General features: G+C 49.2%; 5 protein-coding genes across 5 annotated transcripts; 4 read left to right on the forward strand and 1 right to left on the reverse strand.

Moving 5' to 3' along the window:
- Window positions 1-92: 92 nt before the first annotated feature.
- KD926_009861 (tryptophan synthase beta chain) lies at window positions 93-2,324 on the forward strand (the record flags this gene model as incomplete). Its single annotated transcript, XM_053102351.1, has 3 exons — window positions 93-228; window positions 302-605; window positions 686-2,324. 3 exons carry the CDS (start codon window positions 93-95, stop codon window positions 2,322-2,324), a joined length of 2,079 nt encoding a protein of 692 aa, XP_052954208.1.
- Window positions 2,325-2,505: 181 nt separating this feature from the next.
- Window positions 2,506-3,920, forward strand: KD926_009862 (aminotransferase-like domain-containing protein; the record flags this gene model as incomplete). Its single annotated transcript, XM_053102353.1, has 3 exons — window positions 2,506-2,977; window positions 3,116-3,410; window positions 3,470-3,920. The coding sequence occupies 3 exons, from the start codon at window positions 2,506-2,508 to the stop codon at window positions 3,918-3,920; spliced, it is 1,218 nt and encodes a 405-aa protein (XP_052954209.1).
- A 337-nt stretch (window positions 3,921-4,257) lies between these two features.
- On the reverse strand, window positions 4,258-6,005 carry KD926_009863 (putative MFS transporter; the record flags this gene model as incomplete). The annotated part of the gene is made up of 5 exons (XM_053102354.1): window positions 4,258-4,396; window positions 4,478-4,642; window positions 4,710-5,404; window positions 5,481-5,870; window positions 5,928-6,005. 5 exons carry the CDS (start codon window positions 6,003-6,005, stop codon window positions 4,258-4,260), a joined length of 1,467 nt encoding a protein of 488 aa, XP_052954210.1.
- An 895-nt stretch (window positions 6,006-6,900) lies between these two features.
- Window positions 6,901-8,574, forward strand: KD926_009864 (cytochrome P450; the record flags this gene model as incomplete). The annotated part of the gene is made up of 4 exons (XM_053102355.1): window positions 6,901-7,459; window positions 7,528-8,028; window positions 8,085-8,202; window positions 8,265-8,574. 4 exons carry the CDS (start codon window positions 6,901-6,903, stop codon window positions 8,572-8,574), a joined length of 1,488 nt encoding a protein of 495 aa, XP_052954211.1.
- Window positions 8,575-20,714: 12,140 nt separating this feature from the next.
- KD926_009866 (cytochrome P450) lies at window positions 20,715-22,656 on the forward strand (the record flags this gene model as incomplete). The annotated part of the gene is made up of 7 exons (XM_053102356.1): window positions 20,715-20,942; window positions 20,996-21,115; window positions 21,184-21,274; window positions 21,345-21,413; window positions 21,480-21,556; window positions 21,682-22,168; window positions 22,238-22,656. The coding sequence occupies 7 exons, from the start codon at window positions 20,715-20,717 to the stop codon at window positions 22,654-22,656; spliced, it is 1,491 nt and encodes a 496-aa protein (XP_052954212.1).
- Between the last annotated feature and the right edge of the window lie 146 nt (window positions 22,657-22,802).

Raw genomic sequence — 22,802 nt, forward strand, 5'->3', positions numbered from 1 at the left:
GTTCGGGGGTCTATCCGTCTCGGCCCTTATGCTGGGATATAAAAATCATCGATTACCAGGTTTGACTATCTTCTTCTCCTTACCAATTCACCATGGAACATATTAAGAATACCTTTGCGCAATGCAAGGCAGACGGTCGCCCGGCCCTAGTGACCTACGTCACGGCCGGGTTCCCAACCGCCCACGAAACAGTAGATATCATGTTAGGCATGGAGGCTGGAGGCGCTGGTTCGTTTCACTCAATTTCTTTTTTTTTTCCCGGTCGCGTGCATGGAATTGGGTCGCTGATCAACCGAGATAGATATCATCGAACTCGGTCTCCCGTTCACAGATCCCATTGCTGACGGGCCTACGATCCAAAGGTCCAACCTCCAGGCTTTGGATAATGGCGTCACGGTCTCGTCTATGTTGCAGATGGTGAAAGATGCGCGGGCGAAAGGCCTTCGAACTCCGGTTCTCTTTATGGGATATTTCAATCCGATTCTGAAGTACGGGGAAGCGAAACTACTGCAGCATTGTCGCGATGCTGGCGTCAGCGGGTTCATTATTGTGGATTTGCCGCCTGAGGAGGCGGTTCGGTTCCGGAATAGTTGTGCGGGAGCTGGGTGAGTCTTGCTTACCTTTTTCACTTCGCTCCTGAGATTCTGGATCGGTGATGGGCTGACGTCGGTTGATTAAAATAAAGCCTGTCATATGTTCCTCTGATCGCACCGTCTACGCCTGAGCCGAGAATGAGAACGCTCTGCTCCATCGCGGACTCGTTCATCTACCTAGTCTCGAGAATGGGCGTCACGGGCGCCACGGGATCATTGAGCACGAACTTACCCGAGTTGATGCAGAAGGTAAAGGATCTGTCAGGAAACGTCCCCATCGCTGTCGGATTCGGGATCAGTACGCGCGAGCACTTCCAAAGCGTCACGTCCATCGCCGACGGCGCTGTCATCGGCAGCGAGATCATAACGCAACTCTCGAACGCGCCCGCTGGACAAGGAGCGCAGCTCATCCAGGAGTATTGTTCGGGAATCACCGGACGGAATGTTTCGAGATCGAATGCGACTGCCCAAATCCCAGAGTTCAAGACCCCAACAGCCACTCAGGAGAGCGCACAAGACGAAACCCCCATCACCGACACGGCGGGCCGTTTCGGCGATTTCGGCGGCCAATATATTCCTGAGGCGTTGACGAAATGTATCAGCGAGCTCGAAGCCGGGTTTAACGACGCCGTCAACGATCCGGCCTTCTGGGAAGAATACCGCGCATTCTATCCCTTCATGGGGCGGCCGTCGAGTCTACATCTCGCGAACCGGTTGAGCGACTACGCCGGGGGAGCGAATATTTGGCTGAAGCGGGAAGATCTGAATCATACAGGCTCACACAAGATTAACAACGCGATCGGCCAGATCCTCGTCGCTCGTCGACTGGGCAAGACGGAGATCATCGCGGAGACCGGGGCAGGGCAGCACGGCGTTGCAACGGCCACGGTCTGCGCGAAGCTAGGCATGAAATGTACGATTTACATGGGCGCTGAGGATGTCCGACGACAGGCGCTCAATGTCTTCCGGATCCGCTTGCTCGGCGGCGAGGTGATCCCCGTGGAGGCAGGATCGCGCACCCTCCGCGACGCTGTCAACGAGGCGTTCCGGGCGTGGATCGTCCGGCTAGATACAACGCACTACATCATCGGGTCGCCGATCGGGCCGCACCCGTTCCCGACGATGGTGAGAACCTTCCAGTCGGTGATCGGCAAGGAGACGAGAGAGCAGTTGAGCCGGGAGATTGGAAAGCTGCCTGATGCGCTGGTCGCGTGTGTCGGTGGCGGATCGAACGCTGCGGGCATGTTCTACCCTTTCTCCGACGACCCGTCGGTTGAGTTATTTGGCGTCGAGGCGGGCGGGGATGGCAAGGAGAAACATTCTTCGACGTTGAATAATGGCACGATTGGTGTTCTGCACGGCGTGAAGACGTATGTGCTTCAGAACGAACATGGGCAGATCTCTGAGACGCATTCGGTGTCCGCGGGATTGGATTATCCTGGCGTTGGACCTGAATTGGCGAGCTGGAAGTATGCGAATAGGGCGACGTTCATGGCTGCGACGGATGCTAATGCGTTTGAGGGGTTCCGGCTGTTGTCTCAGCTGGAGGGTATTATCCCAGCGTTGGAGTCCTCGCATGCGGTCTGGGGAGTGGTTCAGGTTGCGCGTCAGCTGGGCAAGGGGAAAGATGTCGTGCTGTGCTTGAGTGGACGAGGCGATAAGGACGTGCAGACGGTGGCCGAGGAATTGCCGCGGTTGGGACCTCAGATCGGCTGGGATTTGCGATTTTAGTAGAGATAGAATTCAAAAGTTGTATAGTTAGTTGGCTTAGCAGATATGAATGGCCCGGTCGCATACTTTACCATTTCGGGCATGGGAACCAAGGTCCACTTCTCCCTCCAGCAAGAACACAACATAAAGCACCCCGTCACCCCACCATATCTTTTGGACATAACTAAAGATAGTTCAGAATATGTTGGAGAGAAAACAGATCAACTTCTTCCGGGGCTCCCCAGCCCCAACCCTGATTCCAACCGAGCTCCTCAAACAGGCGGCCTCCGCTGCGTTATCCGATCCAACCATCTCCGGTCCGGGATGCGACTACGGCCCAGAGGAGGGCTATTTGCCACTCAGGGAGAGCATCGCCAGATGGCTCACAAGTGTATATCGACTACCGCAGTCAATCGATACCGAGCGAATTTGCATCACCGGTGGAGCAAGCCAAAACCTGGCGTGCTTGTTGCAGGTTTTTACAGACCCGGTGCAAACCAGAGCTATATGGCTGCCTCAACCAACTTATCATTTGGTGTTTGAAGTGTTTGAAGATGCCGGATTTCATGGATTGCTGAAAGCCATTCCGGAAGATGCAGACGGAATGGATGCTGGGGCTCTCGATGAGGCGATATCGCGGATGGGGTCGGATCCGGCGACGTTGGACCGATTGTGTCAGGTATATAGACCCTTGTGACTTGTTTGGTTGAAAGATACTGACTTGGAGTAGACGCCAATAAAACCAGCATTGCCATATCGGAAGATATATAAGCACATCATATACTGCGTGCCGACATTCGCTAACCCCACAGGCATTACAATGTCGTTGTCTCGAAGAGAGGAGCTCGTCCGAGTAGCGCGCAAACACGACGCACTGATCGTTAGCGACGACGTCTATGACTTTTTACATATAACTGGAACAACATCCTCGACTGCAGCAGTCCCACCGCAGCGGATTGTCGATATTGACAGAACGCTAGATGGCGGGTTACAAGACCGATTCGGAAACGCTCTCAGCAACGGATCGTTCAGTAAACTTGTCGGACCCGGGTGTCGCGTCGGATGGGCGGACGGACCAGGCCCTTTGATGTATGGGCTTTCGCAATGGTAGGCAGTCTTTGTCTCGGCATATTCGTGAATCGAATGACTCAGACTAACTGAGACAGTGGTTCAAATATCTCCGGCGGTGCACCATCCCAACTAATCTCAACATTCATCAACCAAATCGTCCAAAACGGGTCCTTGGCAGATCATATCGAGAAAGCTTTAATTCCCGCCTGTACACGACGATTCAACGCTATCGTATCGGCCATCAAAGATCATCTCGTACCACTGGGGGTGCCATTTCAACCAGATGGAGAGACAAAGCCTGCCGGCGGATATTTTGTTTGGCTTACTCTTCCTGCATCGTTGAGTAGTTGGAAAGTATGCGAGGAGGCAAGGGCGCGTGCAAATCTCATTCTTCCAAATGCGACAGTTTTTGCTGTGCCGGGGAATGACATTCCAGATCTTCTTCGTCGGCAGCTGAGGCTTTGTTATATGTGCGTGGATGAAGCGGATATTGCGGAGGGTATCTTTCGGCTGGCGGAGGTAATTCGGGGTGTTTTGAGGGGTTGATAATGAATTGTATATTGAATTTTGTTGGTATTGAAGGTGTTACATGAGTCATTTGGTTAAGCTTGCGTCGTGGGACATTGTGTCCAGAATGAAGTGTGAAACAGACAAACAATTTCAACGGGCGGGGAAGTTTGGCCGAATGACAAACTCAAAGAAGAGAAGATTTAAATGCTAACAGACGGTCTAAAAAAAGAAATTGAATTAAAAACGCGATAGCCCGGAGTAATGAAAGCCAACGGACATAGGTTCATCTAAGACATTGTCGATAATTAGGTTGAATTGGATCAAATGACTTGAGCTCATGGGAATCGTTTATATAGAATTATTTGTTATTCAATTAGTCGTCTCTAGCATACGGACTTCGTCTCCTGAGAGCCGGACCGTAATATCTGAGTAAAACGGTACAGGGTATGCCGATAAACGTGGCTATCAATGCCAGCAGCGTGTTGCCCCATCCATTCCCCAGATTACCGTAACTGAGACAGGATTAGTTTTGTGTTCTTCTAGGGGTGGAAGGGAGGAGTCGTTCCGGGCGTTCACTAAAGTAATGAACTTACAGGCTAGGAGCTGCCAAAGGCAAGGCAAAAGCAAGAATGCTCCGTAGGACAATGATGGCGGCCATGGCACTTGCGGCGTATTTTTGATAGGTGTCAATGATGTAGCCCATGACACAAAGAATTTCCAGGATGGTCCCGGCACTGTAGATTGCCGCGCCGATATTTCTGGAACAGAAGATTAGCGATAAGCCCTCCGTGTACTGACCAGGCTTGGTGCGGACGGTATACTCACGGCATGATCCAATGGACATTCGATCTGGCACTCCAGCCATACCAGAACAATCCAACGGGTACGATGAAAGCCCCAAGAATAAGAACGGGCAGACGGAACTCCGGAAGTCCCTGACCCCCGTTTTTATCGCAAAGTTTCCTATAATACCGGTCGGCTAGTCGTGTTCCGATCTGAGAAGCGATTCCCATTCCAATAAACATGGAAATATAGTTTAGTGATCCAATAGACACAGACTCGCCGTAGACGTCCGACCAAACGTCAGGGAAACTTGCGATCAGGAGATAGAGAATCCCGTAGAGGTATGCGCAGTATAAACTCCAGACTTGCACGACCGGCTGGGTGGCGAGTAGTTTAAATGGTCTGACAATACTAGTGCTAAGGAGCTTCGCAAGTGAAATTGTATCGTGCTCGGTGTAGAGATTGAGATTCCCGGTGCTCTTCCGCAGGCGTCTGCAGCGCTTTTGAAGAAGAATAGGCGCATAGGTCTCTCGGAAAAATGGCAGACAGAATATTTGAATGGCACCGCCGGCAATCGACACAACATAGAAGCACCAGCGCCATGATGTGTATTGAACGAGAAAGCCGCCTGCTATCGGACCAATCGCGACGCCCGCCAGGGGGGCCAATGTGTATACCGCAAGAGCTTGGCCTCGTTCACGAGGAGTGAATAGGTCGGCGTTGATGCCACTACCAATCTAATAGAAAACATAAAATTAGAAATCTAGAATCGCGTACCATGAACGAGAACTTGTGCACGGAAAGAAAACATACCGCGAAAGGCCCAGCTCCACCCAAGCCCGCGAAAAAGCGAAACACAATAAGCTGAGTCGGAGTCCGCGACACCCCACAGAGCGTGTTGAACACAATGTAAAAGATATTCGCGGACTGAAGAATTAAAGATCGACCAAACACCTCCGACAACGGGGCTGTGAATAACGGTATGAAAGCCGTCCCTAATAAAAATGCCGACAGAGACAATACCGCCAGGAGGCTTGAGGAGAAGTTGAGATCCTCTTGAATGGCCGTCAATGCCGGGGCCATGGTGGCGGAACTGATCGAGGAGAGGAAGTTGAACAAGGACATGGGAAGAATCGTCGTCCATTTTCGACTTTGCGGCCAATTTTTGGGGTTCTCTGGGTCGTCGGGACCATCCCATGTTACCTATACATGTTTAATTGATTTGGGGACAGACTTGGCACGGTAGGAGCAGGTACTTACTAGATTCGGATCCGATACATTCTGTGCTTGGGGTGTAGGTTTGTCGTTGGGAGAAACGCCGGTTGCCTTCTCAGCCATGGTACTGGATAATTTATAAATATGGATGAACCCGAGTTGATTATCCAGGCCAGACGATGGCGATTGTGAGGGAATCGAAAGAAAGAGATGACATACGATGGTGAGAAGAAAATAAAACTAAAGACGAAATGATGGCCAATGATTGTTCTTCGGAATGAAATTGATGGGATTAACGAGTGTGAGGGACTAGGGAGTAGAGAAGAGACCGAGAATGAGCCGTAAGAAGGGGAGATCCGAACACTGGGTCAGACATAGGCACCGTAACACGGGCATTGCAATCCGGCCCTTTCTGTATTGCCGGCAGAAAAAAGAAAAGAAAAAAAACAGCATACGGACATACGGTATTATTTCAATTCAGCCTACAGCGGGTCGGTCCGCCAAGTGGGTCCGCCTCGAGTTGCACCATGGAATTCCTGGTGAATCCTTCCAACTACGGAGTAAGACAATCAACACTAGCTCCGCCACATGGGCAAAGGCTTGTTGCCTGTTGGATGCATGACATCCACTGTGAGATATGTGAGGAGTTAAACGAGCTTTGTGCTACAGTATCTGTGCTACGGTATACAGATTCTGGAGTACAGGCCGGTTAGCACGGCACGCATGGGAAGCAAGCAAGGGTTGTCAACATCACGCTGGGGCTATCTGACATCAGCAGTGGCGAGTCAGTGAATGAAATTGCGACAATGTCTCATAGCATTGTAATACAATGACTGAAATTTGCGTTGTTAGATTGAGGCATTTGTGTCTTATCTTTCTGGTCATTTCAACCTTGACCTAAGCCCTTGACAGCATGGTTCTGTGATTGAAGTCTACCCACGTCTAAAAGTCATTCTGCTTGAGATACTAACTACCTACGATTCCGATGATAGCAGAAAGAGAACAAAAATAAAACACCATGTGGTTATATTTTGTGCTCGTTGCAGCCTTACTACTCGCGACCCGGCATATTGCGCACCGGATCAAAAGATGGAAGACCAATTGCTACTATGCTTCAAAGTACGGTACCAAAGACCCTATCATACTAGCCGACTTTCTCTCTCCAGAGGGAGGGAATTATGACAAGGAAACCATGCGAGCATTCAAGGAGCATCGAGGTCTAGAACTCATTCAGAAGAGACACATTGCTGGAGGCTACACTTTTCAGACGCACACCATAGGTGGCCGGATCATCAATACTTCAGAGCCCGAGAACATCAAGACCCTTCAGGCCACTCGATTTGAGGATTATTCTCTTGGCTTCAGACAAGTGGCTCTGGGCCCATTGATGGGCAAGGGCGTCTTCACCACTGATGGCAAGGATTGGGAGCATTCTCGCGCGTTGGTTCGACCGAACATGGGCAAGGCATTGTATACCGATTTTTCCAACTTGGAACGACATGTTCAGGAAATGATCTCGCATATGCCGAAAGACGGAAGTACTATTGACATTCAAGACATGTTCTTCAAGCTAGCATGTAAGTATCAACATCGTTTCAATATCGTTTCAATACTTAAATGACACTACGAGCTCACGATATATTAGTTGACGCGTCTTCCGAATTCCTGTTTGGGGAGTCAGTTCGCGCCTTTGAAGCCGCCGAAGATTCTGAAGAGGCCAAGTTCGGTGCCGCTTTTGATTATGCCAGCGCAGAAACCGTCCGTCGACTACACTATGGCCCATATCTGTTCTTGTACTGCAACCGGGACTTCACAAAGGCTTGCAAGACCGTTCATAATTTTGTTGACAAGGTGATTGCCAAGGCGGCTGCTCGTCATGCACAGGGAAAGCCTAATCAGTACATCTTCCTGGACAGCTTGATGGAATCCGTTTCAGACCCTCAGCGCCTGCGCTCGGAAACACTTAATGTCATGCAAGCCGGTCGCGATACGACCGCCAGCCTACTTGCCACTGTGTTCTATTTACTTGCTCGTCACAAAGATGTTTGGACGAAGCTGGATGCCGAGATTGGAGAATTGAATGGAAATCCGCCAACCTATGAGGAGCTGAAGAAACTTACCTATCTGCGCTACGTCATGAACGAGAGTAAGTTATCCCTACCCTCAAAGGATAATACTGTTGCTGAAACAATGATACACCAGCTCTCCGTGTACATCCAGTCGCCCCCATCAACAGCCGCGTTGCAGTGCGTGACACAATTCTTCCAGTTGGAGGTGGACCCGATCATAAATCCCCCATTTTCATCCCTAGGGGGCAGAAGTACGTGGTCCCAACAGCTCCAGATTCCTTCCAGTGACTAATGACCTCGTCAAAAAAACCAGAATCTCATTCCCCACATACGTACTCCACCGCCGATCGGACATCTACGGCCCCGACGCTCATGAATTTCGACCCGAGCGATGGGGCGAGCCCACCTTCCGCCCCGGGTGGGCATATATCCCATTCAATGGAGGGCCGCGTATCTGTCTGGGACAACAGTATGCCTTGACGGAAGCGGGATATACGATTGTGCGTCTGGTGCAAACCTTCAAGGCAGTGGAGCAACGTGACTTCACGCGGTACAAGGAGTCGGTTCGCGTTTCAGCCAGCATTTTTGGGGGTGTGCAGATCGGGCTGATTCCACGGGAGTAGTGGACGTATTTGATCGGGCGAAATAAGGTCTCAGTTGGAATAGTTGGCTGCAAAGAAGATGAGAATGTAACAAATTGAAATTATTATCTGCTCTTCCTGGAAGATCTTTAATTAACAAGAAAGTCTTAGAATAGATAGAAGCGATGCGCATATCAAGGCCAATATTTTCCCATGAACTCCAGTCCTTCTTTAACCCATTCATCCTCAACGGTATGCATAACTTCGAATCCATGATCGCCTTTTTGGAGGCTTAGCAAGACCGGCACATCTGGCAATATCACCTTTAACTGATCCACAAAACCTGTAGCACACATTGGTGGAACCTATTGAGCTCCTGTCAGCATATTTAGACCCCAATAGAAATTCCAGCCCGGCCCAGCCCAACCGCAAAGCTCGGTAAGAAATAGAAAACCCCGCGAAATGGACGGTAAATAATGCGGCGTGTACCAATCAAGAAGGAAAATGGGAACATACCACAGAATCCTCCCTTCCTTGAACCAGCCAGATTGGTGGCATGGAATCAATCCTCTCTATCATCTTCATAACATCAAGCTTGTCATCTGCCTTCAACCCCAACCATCGAGGTAAATAAGCCTGCTGCAGCACGCACGTCAAGAATTCCCACATTTCAACCGCGTCGCCGCTTGTTCGTATCGCCCCTTGTTTCATATTCTTCGTGTATTCTCGGATCGTCATCTCGGCCTTTCGTGGAGGGGGTGGCCGCTTTCCTAGAATCACCTTTGGCCCGGGGACTTTATAATGAGGGATATCGGTATAGAGAGAGCCCGCGATCGAGAGAATGGCTTTAATCTGCGAAAACTGCCGGAAAAGAATAGATGATTGCACTGCGAGATAGCCACCAGCCGAGGTGCCTGCGCATGCGACTCGGGAAAGGTCTGGACGAGCATGCCAGGCTGCGGTTTCTGTGGGAAGGGTATCTCGCAGCCAGAGCCAGAAGGCTTCAACGTCGGAAAGAATATCGGCGGCGTTGGACTCCGGAATAAGTCTGTAGTCCGGGGAAATAATGATTGAGTCGTTGGAGAGGCAAAAATCTAGCATCCTGTTTATGGTGTTGTTAGTTAAGGTTGCCTTGGAGAGGGCGTATGGTTTTATTTACCATGGTGCAAACCAGCCTTCGTACATGCGGTCCCCGATTATGAATCCCCCGCCATGCCAATAGACGAGAACCGGATACTCGCCGCTTGGCTTGGACTGAAAAGATTTTGGAATTAAGATTGATGTATCGAGATTTTGACCATTGATGACTTTGTAGGTGAGGTCGACCCTATCGAACGGAGAGAACTTGTTACTCATGGTGAAGGGGGTCGGGAGGCGAGCAAGCGTTGAGTAGAAACAAAATAAAGAAGAAGAGAGAGAGTCCGGAGGGGTACAGTCCGGTTTTATAGAAGACAAAGCTACTGTCGCTTAGGTCAGTCCTCATTCGCGACCTAGAACCCTAATCTGTTCGGCCAGATGAGCCTCCAACATTGAATTTCTATAGAGAACACTAGGGGAGTATGTTCTTAGGGGATAAGGAGTTCATTGGTTACTAAGTGAATGGAGCACACCCACTATTTACTGGAATACTTCTGTTGTAGCCTCTTTGCAGCCAAACCACCCAGCGCCTCAATAGTACCACCATTCATCAATTCCAAGACCGACACATCAACGCCTAGGTTCTGTCTCCACCAATTGCGCACCTCGATCGCCACCAACGAGTCAACACCAACATCTGAAAGAGTTGCAGAAGTAGGAACCTCGTCTTCCTCACGCATCAAAAAGCTTGCCACACAGTGTGCTAACTCAGCAGCAATAACATCCGCGGAGGCCTTCTGCTCTAGTTTGGCCGGGTCGCTCATCATGCTAGCGAGGAAGTGCTTGAGCTGGTCGGCTGCGTCATTTCTCTCTGCTTCGGAAGTCTTCTGAATATTCCGGTAGATCGCCATCCGAGGGTCTCGCTTCCACATGCTGCCGTTTTGAGGATCCATGATGGGAATGCGCGAATCCAACGCCTGCACGATATGGCTTGGATTTTGGAATCCGGCGAGCGCGGATCGTGTCTTGGTCGGCGCGTAACGAGATGAGGATCGCGCAATCGTGAGCTGCAAACTGTCTAAAAAGTTTTGCTCTGTCAATAATGTTTCCAGCGTGGCGATTAGTGTCTCTCTGGTTGCCGGAGTCCGGCTCACGTATCCCACATCGTCGACTGGACCAATGTTCATAACCGATGCAGCAAGGCCCATGTTTTGGCGATACTGGACGAATGAATCAAGGAAGGTGTTTGCCGAAGCGTAGTTAGACTGGCCATAATACCCAAAGGTTCCTCCAACTGAGGAGAACAGAACGAAAAAGTCCATGTCTTTGGGGAGACACTCATGCAGATTCCATGTTCCTTGGACCTTAGGGCGCACTGCCGTATGCCAGGAGTCAATGTCCATACCGAGCACGCCGACATCACGCAAAACCATTGCCATCTGCATAACACCAGCGATTGGTAGAGGGGATTGGTCAACAGCGTGCTTAACGGCGCTCGGATCGGCAATGTCGCATGTAAAGCATTGGGTAGAACAGCCCATCGTATTCAACTCGCTCAGAAACAGACGATCCTCCTCGGACTTTCCAGCAGATCTGGAGAGGAACATGAGATGACATGCGCCGTTTAGTGCCATCCAGCTGGCAATTGCTTTACCTAGCCCGCCAAGACCACCGACGAGGAGATAAGAAGCATCGCCGCGGAATCGTGGGTGGGGAACGGTAGCAGTCAAGGGTAGAGAGTCATCCTGGGGGAATTTGATCACGACTTTTCCGATATGAGTGCCCTTTTGCATGAATCTGAAAGCATCCTCCGCATCCTCCGCATTGAATGTGGTGATCGGCGTAATGGGCTTAAATGAGCCATTGAGATATTGATCCACCATGAGTTGCAGAAGACGCTCCACGGTCGACTTGTGCGTGACGAGTAGACGAGCCATATCGCCGCCGATGAAAGCTCTATTATCCTCAAAGGGGTCCAAGGCAAGCTTTCCCCTGCCAACCATATCACGTTTTCCGATTTCGGCCATGGCACCATGAGGAGCAACGCATTTCCATGATGTATGCAGCAATTCGCCCGATAGCGAATTCAACACCAGATCAACACCCACACCCTTGGTAGCGTTCATCACGCCGTCCAAGAAGCTACTGTCTCGGGAATTGAAGATCCGGTCCCTTGGAATGCCAAACTCTTGGGTCAAGAACGCGGCCTTTTCTTCCGAACCAACGGTTGCGTAGATCTCTGCCCCGATCCACTTGGCCACATTCATTGCACAGATTCCAACTCCTAAAAAGATTAGTCTTCGGATATAGCAATTTTTAAACTTATGATGACTTACCTCCGGCTGCACTGTGAATCAGTATAGACTGACCCTTCTCCAGCTTCCACTTCTCAACCAGAAACATCAACACAGTAATATAAACGACAGGCATCGTAGCCGCTTCCTCATCTGTAAGCTGATCCGGAATCTTCACGCAGAGACTAGCCGGTCTATTGATGACCGTGGCCATTCCAACGGATTCACACCCGATGAGCATCACACGATCGCCAACAGCAATGTTCGAAACCTCTGACCCAACCTTGGTAACATACCCGGTTCCCTCCAATCCCAGCGGGCTACTGCCATCTTTTATGGTATCCCCACCGGTTATAACTCCCATGGCAATCATGACATCTTTGAAATTGAGTCCTACAGCGGACATTCGGATACTCGCTTCTTCGGCGCTCGGCTCCCCCAAGGGCTGACTAGCCCAGTGAAGGGTTTGCAACAAGCCAGGAGTGCCAATTGTCAAGCCCTTGGTTTCAGGCTCTGCGGCTGTCTCACAAAGTGCCTTTTCCACCGGTACCCAGTGGAACCGACCGCTGTTCAAAGTGCCATTCGACCAGGCCCATTCCATGTCTGGGTCCAGCTCGCCGATGTCATCTCTCGAGCTTTGCAAGGTTTCGATAACATTAACCACGGCCTGAGCAGCCCCTGACTGTAAATCTTCAAGCTCAAGTGTGGCGAACGACATTGCAAGCTCAGATCTTATGGTTCTCGCCATTCCAAGAATCTGCGCTGCTTGCGGGTCCTTGGGGTTGATCTGGGCGGAATGTGAGAGCCAAAGGACAGTCGAGATCTGGAGGGAGTCCACCAGGCGCAAGAAATGGGTAAGATCATCTTCGGAGATGTCCTGGAGCAGTGTTCTTTCTCCCAGATCTATGAAGGAGATCAGGTCTTGGTCAGCTGGAAGTTTTTCTCCCCATTTGCGATGGTCCACTTCCACGCCTTGCTTCTGGAGAAGGTGTTCCACCTCCGATGCAAGCTCGCCGTGACCCGTGGGGTGGAGCAAGGTAATTCTATCAACCACACTGCTTTGCATAACTGGCTTTGCGATAATGTTGGCGTTGTAAGTGTAGGGCTGCTCATTGTCGAGTGTTACGGAGTCGCAGCCATCGAAGCCCGCCAGCCGTAGTCTTTTGTCCCATTCGTCGGGCGAGATAAAGGGACTACCGATACGACCGTCCTCTTCGCTCAACCACCATCCTGGGAATTGGCCCTATTTCACGTTAACAATAATCAAATAATAAACTCGGCATGTGATTAGCCGCAATCCGCCGATCTGTTTCAGAAGAAAAAAAAAGAAGTAATATGCCACGCTTACCATAATAAAGCTCATAGCGCGAGTTACTATCTAAGTCAGCGAGATCCAAGGGTTATTCCGGAGTCAAACATACTAGGACATAGCTCCTGGAGAAACAATTGACCCTTAGGTTGAAGCAAGGTGCGCACATTGGTCAACGTATCCTGCAGAAATGGCGTCGCATGCAGAACCTATCACTAATTAGTCATGATTTCGGTCTCAGTGTACAATCTAGCACTCACGTTAGATGCGATAATGAGGTCGTATTCGCCGGCGTTGAACCCTTGCTCCACAGGATCCCTGGATATATCAAGGGCCTTGTACTCAATACCGTCATAGTCCTTGAACCGCTCCTTCGCTTGAACAAAGAAGCCCGACGATATGTCAGTGTATGTATACTTCAAATACAAGCGCTCGTCGAAGTCGGATTTCAATTGCTCGAGGAACTTGGCTGTTAACCCTCCCGTTCCTGCTCCAATTTCGAGAATCCTCAGTTGGGGCTTGGCGTGACCGAGCAGCTGCATGAAGTCGGTGAAATCCCAGATATCGTTGTACCAACTGTATATTCCGGTAAGAACTCCATCTTGGAGAAGGAGATCAATGTAGTCTGTTCGTCCTTCATAGACGTTGACGACTTCCTCAAAGGCTCTCTTGATGGCAGTTGCGGGCGCCCAGCCACCCGACGCGAGACACCGGTCAAAGACCTCCGGAATGAGATCTTTGCGCTCAGTCTCACTCATCTGGGTCAGACCGAGGGAGTCATTCACCAATGGGTATTCTGGCTGCTGGAACTTCTCGTTCTGCTCGTCTAGCCACGCGCGGTATTTCTCCATATGGGGGTGAGAGGTACAGCGGCCGTTCAATGCGTCTCTTGCTTCAATGGCACATAGAACATAGAGACGCTCAAGATCCTGGATCTGGTCTCGAATATTGAACTTGAGCTTCATTAGATCGCCGGCCTTCAGGAAGTCAAAATGCGGCTTCCATTGAAGCTGGAGGAATTTCAGTTCCGCCGGCTGATCTACGCCAGAGTCATCCACAGCTTTTCCTCTGAATCCCTTCAGGTAGAAGATCATCTCGTTATCACTCATGCCGTACGAGGTGCCCTCCACGGTGCCAGGCTTTCCAGCTGCTGCTGTACTAACGCTGATACGCTTCCCGGCCGCATCGCCGATGTACAGTTCCTCAATGAATGTGGGCAAGAACAAGGACTTGAAAGTCCGATAGATTCCTTGGCACGTTGCCACAGTCAAGGACTGGAAAACGAGGTCCAGCGTCGAAGGATGAAGCATATATGGGGATTCTGCAGGTTCTTGCTTGTCTAGGATCTGGGCTGCCGCAACCTTGTCGGCGACACTGGCTGCCATGTCCTCTAGTCCAGTAAACCTGGGTCCATAGTTGAGACCCGCTCTAGCCATGGTTGTATACCAGCGTGCCGACGAGACCTGTCTATCAAGACTCTGGGTGTTCTTTCGTGGAAATGGAGAAGCGCGACCGCTACGCACAAGCCCAGAGCAGTGCTTATTCCAGGCGGATCCATCATAAGAGACAATCTGGAAATCATACCAGTCACTGTCCAAAGTTGAGGTGAGTCGCTGCGGTCGCAAAGTTGTCATAATCTCGACTGGCTTGTCATTGTAGAGGACAAGCGCCTTGCTCAGCTCCACGTCTTTCACCGTGAAATCTCGGGTGTCGTTGATCTGGAAGATCGCTTCCCCGGCCATGGCGATGTATCCCGCACCAGGGAAGACGATGTCATTGCCAACACAGTGGTCTCGCAGCCATGGGACATCCATTAGTCGAAGCTCATTTCGCCACATCGGCGACACCTCATTGGCTTCAAGAACACGAAGCCCGAGAAGATCATGAGGAAGGTGTTTGCGGAACCTCCAGTTCTTCATGATCCGAGTTTCTCCCCAGTAGCTTTTGTCATAGTGCCAGGGGTAGGTAGGCAGGTCGGTGAGAACATGTGCTGACTCAGTTGATGGATAGGAAATTTGAACACCAAGACAATGTAGCTGGCCGACTGCTTCCAAGAAGGAAACAGTGTCGTTTTTGCCGCGGGCCAGTGCGGAGACATAGTTGATCGAAGCTGTCTTCTCGCTATATGTCTGTCTCAAGGGTCCCGCAAGAGCGGAGTGCGGCCCGACTTCTAAATGAACACTGCATTCTTGCGAGCCAGAAAGCAATGCCCGGACAGCGGAGTGAAACAATACAGGGCTTTCTAGATTATCTTGCCAATACTGTGCTGCGAAATCGGATGCTTGGTGGAGCGGCTTTGCTCTGACGCTGGAGTAGAAAGGGATGTTTGGCGACCGTGGAGAAAGATGTTGAGTAATAAGCTCGCGGTAGATGTCACCTACTAGGGACATATGATCTGTTTGTTTGTGAGCTGCGTTGCTTGCGACCGAATGTAGATCTTACTCACGCGAATGATAGGCCATTTCAACCTGGAGCCTTCGTGCAAATGTGTCAGGGTTCTCTCCCTTGATTCTCGCGAGCGCACTTTCCAACGCTTTCAAATCGCCTGATAGAGTGACGCTCGACCCACTGTTTTCGCAGGCAACTTTGACTCCAGGTTCAAGGTACTTTATGACATCATGTTTGGACATGCCAACCGCGGCCATTCCCCCTAATCGCTGGGGAGATTTGCAGACATACCCACGATAGTATGCTGCGACGACCGCCTCTTTCAAGGACAAGACACCAGCTGCGTAGGCAGCCGCAATCTCACCACTCGAGTGTCCAACAACTGCAGAGGGAACAACATTCCAGGTTTGAAGAAGGTTGACGAGAGCCAACTGAATGGCTGTGCACAGCGGCTGGGCATATTCCGCCCGGCCAATGATTGTTCTGTCATCGCAGTTCAACAGAACATCTGCCTAAAAGTTAGCAAGGGTGGAGCTCAACGGACAGGACAATACTACCTTCGATTGACCATGGTGGTGCATGCTCAAGTTCTTTCAGACTCTGGTCCATGGACCTAATGTCTTCAAGGAATGATTGGTAATCAAGCATGAGCTCCTTGCCCATATTAACCCTAATCATCGTGTACCGTCAGAAAAATTCAGGTATAGATATAATTCATTCTCACCATTGAGCACCCTGTCCTGTAAACACAAAAGCGACCTTGCGAGGACCTTGAAATTTAAAGGGCGTAGAGACGTGGAAGGCCGGGGAACTTCCAGCCACAACACTGAAGCTTCTCAATTTCAGATGCTCCCGTCTCTCTGCCAGAGTGTAGGCCAGATCGCTGGAATTCTCTGGGTGCTCAGCGAGATAACACTCCATATTACGAGCTATCTCGCTTAAAGCATCGGCGTGGTTTGCAGAGAAGAGTAAAAGGCTTTTCTGGGGCTTTTCGACGGCAGGAGCGTGGGTTCCTGAGGCTTGCACGCCATAAGCTGCCGCTGAATCAATGATAAACTTATAAAGTCAGAATTCGCTTCCTGTGTCAATTAAAACAGTCGATAGACTTACATGAGCATTTGAGCCACCGATGCCATAGGAATTAACGCTTATACGTTCGGCACGATCTGTTGGCCATGGCGTCGGCTCCACAGGGACTGTCAATTTTGCAGTTTCCCAAGGGACTTTGAAAAGTTAGCATCATTCCATGATTCACTCTGGTCATTCGGTATTTTCTCACTCGATGGGTTAGGGTTGTTGAATTTGATGTTCGGAATAATCGTGCGATTCTCCAGAGATAGCACGGCTTTCATGATGCTGGTCAATGCGGCGGCTCCCTCGCTGTGGCCAAGGTTGGGTTTGATCTACTTGCAGTTAGCGAACCATCACTTCTATAAACCTAGAGTACAAACGTACAGCTCCGATGTAAACACCTTGCTCAAAACACTTCCCGATCGCCGTTGCCTCAATAGGATCACCGATCTTCGTACCCGTTCCGTGGGCTTCCACCATTGCTGTATCTGAAAGCCCAAGCCCAGCAGCTTTGTAGGCTTCACGGATGACAGCAACATGAGCGTCAGGGTTGGGAAGAGCTAACCCGTTGGTCTTTCCATCCGCGTTGCTCGCTGAGCCTCGAATCACTGCTCGGACGGGGTTTCCGTCCTTGATAGCTTCATCAAGGCGCTTGATGTAGAGGGCGGTGACTCCTTCACCTCTTGCATATCCGTCCGCCGAGGCGTCAAATGTTTTTGATGATCCTTCGGGGGAGAGTGCCATTTGTAAACTCATGCTGATTGTCATTCCCGGTGCAAGGATTAAGTTGCTTCCGCAGACTATTGCAGATGATATCTCTCCTTGTCGGATTGCTTGTAACGCCTGATGCAAGCTAAGTCCTGCGGACGAACAGGCGCTTTTGAGAATCATACTATCGCACAGTTAGACATTACATTCCAACAAACATTTCTTAGAGTGCGCCATTGTGCCATACCTTGGACCTTTGAGATCATATTCATAGGACACCCGATTAGGTAAAGCAAAATCCAAACCTCCAAGCACTCTATAGGGATTATACTCATGGGTATCCTTATGCCCTAGGTCTTGCCAGTCCTCCGAGAACATACCAACGTATGTTCCGATATTCTTTCCGCGCCAGTTCGTCTCACCTGCGCTCTCGAACGCTTCTCGAACCACCTCAAGCACAAGTCGGTGATTGGGATCCACTTGCTCAATTTCTGCGGGAGTGAAGGAGAACATAGACAAGTCAAACTTTGAGAAGTCAACATCATTGATGAGATAGCCATGTTTGGTGCTTATCGTCCCGTGCTTCCCATGAGGACTGTAGTATGCGTCCACATTGAATCGGTCTTGCCCAATGACTGACCTAGCGTCGCCTTTGTTTATTAGGAAGTTATATAGGTTTCTGTCGTTTCGGATGCCTCCAGGAAGTCTCATTCCCATGCCACAGATCGCGATTGGGACTGATGAAATTTGTTTAGAATCGGGCATGATGGGATTTGATTGATCGCTCATGATGTTTGTCTCATGATGCCCGTTAACTCCGTTGATCCCGTTGGTATTATTGGCAGGCGCTAGGCCGTTGGTGCCACCGTTAATGCCCATTGTAGTAATAGATGGTTGTGTTTAAGACCGTATAGTGCGGTAGGTGAGATTCTATTGACAGCAAGAGATGTTAGTAAATTCAGGTAATGCAGCAAACGGGGGCTTTTGAGAGGTTGGTAAAGACCTAGTAGTATTGCGAGTGGTTGTTGCTATCAAATGAACAGCCTCGTCGAGCTTTTATTGTGAAGAAATGTAAGGGTATGGAGTAGATAGTGATAGAGTATTGACCGCAATGATTAGCAACCGCGCAGAGAAAAGTGATGTAATATAGGATCCTAGGTTGTGTCTTGAGCCGTAGACCTTCTCCTCCATTCAGACTCACCTAAACATCCTTTCAATTGCTAAACTGCTCATTCTTTACCAAGCATGTCTTATTACGCTATCTCATACGCCCCAACAATTCTTCTCATCGGATATTCCCTCCGTATCTGAAACCTTTCCTAATTGTGTTGATAAAACGCTCCAGTGTAATCGGGGCCAAATATAATCCTTCTCACGTAAGAAATGAATTTGGATACTATTAACTCGTTTTGGTAGGTAGTACAAAGCTTTCTCCAAATTAAGATATTGTGTCACACGAAGAGCCGCGGTTCTAGCTGTCATTGATGTACTCAGTAGAAACAATTTGACCCACTTATCGGCCCCCAGACGGAATCCCTCCGCAGCCAATAGAGTGGATCTTTCGCAATTCTAGAAGGATATAACCAATATTTGCGTACACGAGTCAAGGTAGCAATGGTGAAATAGACGAGCGATTCAATGCCTACTCCGTACTCCGTACTCCGTGGCTATTCGGATCAATCTGACACCCCTTGTTCACGCGAACTAGAAGATCCATTCTCATGCAGAAGCGCAAAGTTCCCCGTCCAATCAACATTCGCTCTATGTGTTCTCAAATGAGACATCTTAAAATTGAGCGAGGCTCTCTTAGGTAGTAGTGTACTGTTACAGTAAGTTTTGAAGTAAGGATTAATCAGGATCGCACGTACTGTAGTTCACTTGACGTCTGAGTAGACTGGTCCATAATATTACACTGGATTATCCATATTCATCGGTTTTCTATGTTATACTTATTCCACACACAATCCTTCCAAGCTCTACAGGCCTTAATATGTTTAACGGGTCAGATCGTGGCTCTTCACTATCATGGTCAATTCCGTGTGTTGATTCAATATCATAATATTGCAAGTGCTGCCGAGACTCCACCCGTAGATGAAGCTTGTCAAGACAAGCAACGTGGATGCAACTTGGCTTTCTTAGCTTTCGGCCCCCAACTAAAATAAACATATTAAGTGGCGATATGTCTTCCCGCCACAATGTAGGTAGGTACGGAGTACAATACTCCGTGCTCGATTTATCCCTACACCGGAATAGCGCCTCTGCTCAATAACTTCCTAGGAAGGGAAAGTCTCGATACATCATATCGGGAATGTAGTATCCATTCCTCGACCCATTCACCGGGAGCTGCTCTGCAATACGTCGATAAGGGAGGAAGACTGACCCACTAATTTTCCCGTACACTCGGCCGAGGTATTCATTTAACGATCATTGGCTATTGAGCGATAACAGCTGCGGAGAATGGCTATGCTAAGCATCGGGCCCATCACACCCGGTCCGTAAGCCGCCCTAATACCTAAAAACGGAGTACGGAGTACAATAAGCGTGAGAATCTTAGGTAGTACAGAGTGAGTACGTGATACAATGTGGACACCCTAACATGTTGGTAAGGAGATCTGAAACCCAATCGGTTTCGAAGATTGACAATATCCTCGGAAAGAGGGTCTCATTCTTGCCGGTTAGTGCTTACGGGCTAGTTTAGAGGATAAGCATTCCTGGCGTTGAGCTTGGGACATCCAAGGAGGGTATTCCTGTGGAGCAGTAATACCTCAGTAATATGTCGATTCGTATTCTACTTCCTTGACCGCCCAGCCTCTGGGGAAATGGTTGGTGGAAATGCCTTACCGCCTGGACGGATTCAGGCGGTACGTATTTTTTCGAAGATGATAACCATGGAAAATACTGTTAGTTGCGTATTTTTCAAAGAGGTTCCGCGGAGTCGAGGCAACCGATCTCATTATAGTGTCATCCAAGGGGTATACCTAGACAGGTAAATACGACTCAGCCAAGCAGACACTGTGCTCAAAAAAGGTAATGTAAATGATTTTATTGGGTAAGGGATCTTGACGCTTTTCTCTCACGAGACTCAGATGCTTTTGCGAAAGAGCTATACGGTCAGGTTGTCAGCTTAGGATTTTGTAGCTGGAGTCAAGCACCTAATCATTGCCTCAGGTCATACTGTGTGCAAACTCTCAAGACTACCATTTTTCTTTTGTCAGTTCTTGCTTTATTCAAATTTGTCTAAGAGAACTGGCTAGGATAACTAAGATCTGAGGTTTTTCTTTCCATCCATGTCTTCCTCCGTGTAGGCCAACAGCATCATACGCAAATTCATTACCATGCCTTCTCTACTCCTCGCACCATTCTATCTCGACTTCAGCCCACCGATCCCTTTCATTCTACTCGGACTTGCCTTGACTTTTTTCGTCTACACCTTTCTCGTCACCCCTCATTCATCACAAACCTCGTCCGCCGCCCTATTCACTCCGGACAAAACCGATGCTGGGAATAGGAAGAAGAGATGGCTTTACGACTCCGTGAACCTGCTCCAGGAGGGGTACCAGAAAGTAATCAATAAACCCCAACTCTTTTCCTTCAAGCATCTCTAACATTTCTTCAGTTCTACGGCAAGCCGTTTAGAATCTGGACAACGGAAGGAGAGCAGGTAGTTATTCCACCGGACTACGTCGATGAGTTAAAGATGCTTCCGGATCATACATTTCCATCTGCGCTTCGCCATGTAAGAATACCCTCGGTTGTTCTTTCCACTAATACGATTAAATATGAGTGGTATTAACCGCGCTTCAGTTCTTTTTACATAAGTATCTATGGCCAATTGAGGTGTCAAAACTGGACTATGGACATGTGGTTATGAAGAATGATTTGAATAAGAGCATGGGTCAGTACTTTTTTCGGGTTTGAAACGTGGTCCGAGAAGACGAAATAACTGATCTTAACGTACACAATAGGCAGGATATTCCCCGAAATGCGTGACGAAGTTAATACTGTATTTCCTCTTGAGTTTCCGGAGAGCAAAGGTATGCGCATCTCAGCAACTCAACCCGATAAGACCCTTTCAAACTCTAATATGAACATGAACTAAGATACAGTAGACTGGTATTCAATTCCGGTGTATCCCAAGATCCTACGTCTCGTCAGTCGCGTCAACGGAAGAATTTTCGTCGGAAACCCGCTGCACCAGACCGAGGAATGGATTAACATAAGCTGCAACGCAAGTCCCACCTCTACTCTCCCTATATATTTTGTGCGTCCCTTGATTTAATCTAATATGTTAATCTTTTGCAGTACACGAAAAACATATTCCTTTCGTCCGCGAAGCTCCGTTTCTTCCACCCCTGGCTCCGCCCCCTCGTGCAGTTCTTCATCCCTGAGCTACGAACCGTCTGGAATTGCAACAGCAAAGCACAAGAGCTCTTGTCACCAATTCTGCGAGAGCGACAGAACAACGAAAATAAGGAAGATTATAAAAAGCCAAATGATTCGATCGAGTGGCTCAGAGACCTGGTTCCCGAACCTGATCGGAATGATCCGCTCTTCCATGCCATCTCTCAGTTGGGAATTGGCGCGGTTTCGGTGAACACGACCACACAGCTCCTGACTAACTCCCTGCTTAATCTAGCCACGTATCCTGAGTACATGAGCATTCTTCAGGAAGAGATAGATTCCGTACGGAGCGAAAACGGGGGGCAATTCACACTTGAGAATATGGGGAAGTTGAAGAAACTAGATAGTTTCGTCAAGGAGACGTTGCGGTTTAATGGTCATCTGACAGGTATTTCACTACCTTCATTCTCCTTTGCTACTTTTCTGTGACCGTGGACATTATCTCATATTTGTTTAGCAACCTTCCAACGAAAGACACTCCGTCCCATCACCCTATCCGACGGCACCTCCATCGCACCGGGTACATTCACACTGGCTCCGGCTAACGCCGTCAACTTCGACGATGCTATCTACCCTGATGCAAACACGTTCAATGGATTGCGATTCTTCAATCTCCGCCAGAGCTCAGTGGACGAGGAAAACAAGCATCAGTTGACGTCAATTACCAAGACACAATTGCAGTTCGGGAGTGGGCGACATGCGTGTCCTGGGCGGTGGTTTGCGAGTTACCAGATCAAATTGGTTTTGGCTAAGGTCATTGATAACTTTGAGCTGAAATTGAAAGGAGGGCAGAGGCCGAAGGGGCTCCTGTTTCAAACTAATCAGCTACCTGATCCGAAGGCAGAGATTCTGTTTCGTGCAAAGGAACGGGCTTAATGGTGTCTAGATGAGCTTAGAAAAGTCGTCTGATTAATTGATATGATTTTCTTTTCTCTAGTTTTTCCCTCCTCTCCTTGCATCCCATTAGTCATGAACAGCGATACTAAGCTTTATCTCAAGAGCATGCTCTATTAGCACTATCT

Source organism: Aspergillus affinis (assembly GCF_023601865.1).
Source record: "Aspergillus affinis strain CMG 70 chromosome Unknown NODE_72_length_178902_cov_89_458247, whole genome shotgun sequence".
NCBI lineage: Eukaryota > Fungi > Ascomycota > Eurotiomycetes > Eurotiales > Aspergillaceae > Aspergillus > Aspergillus affinis.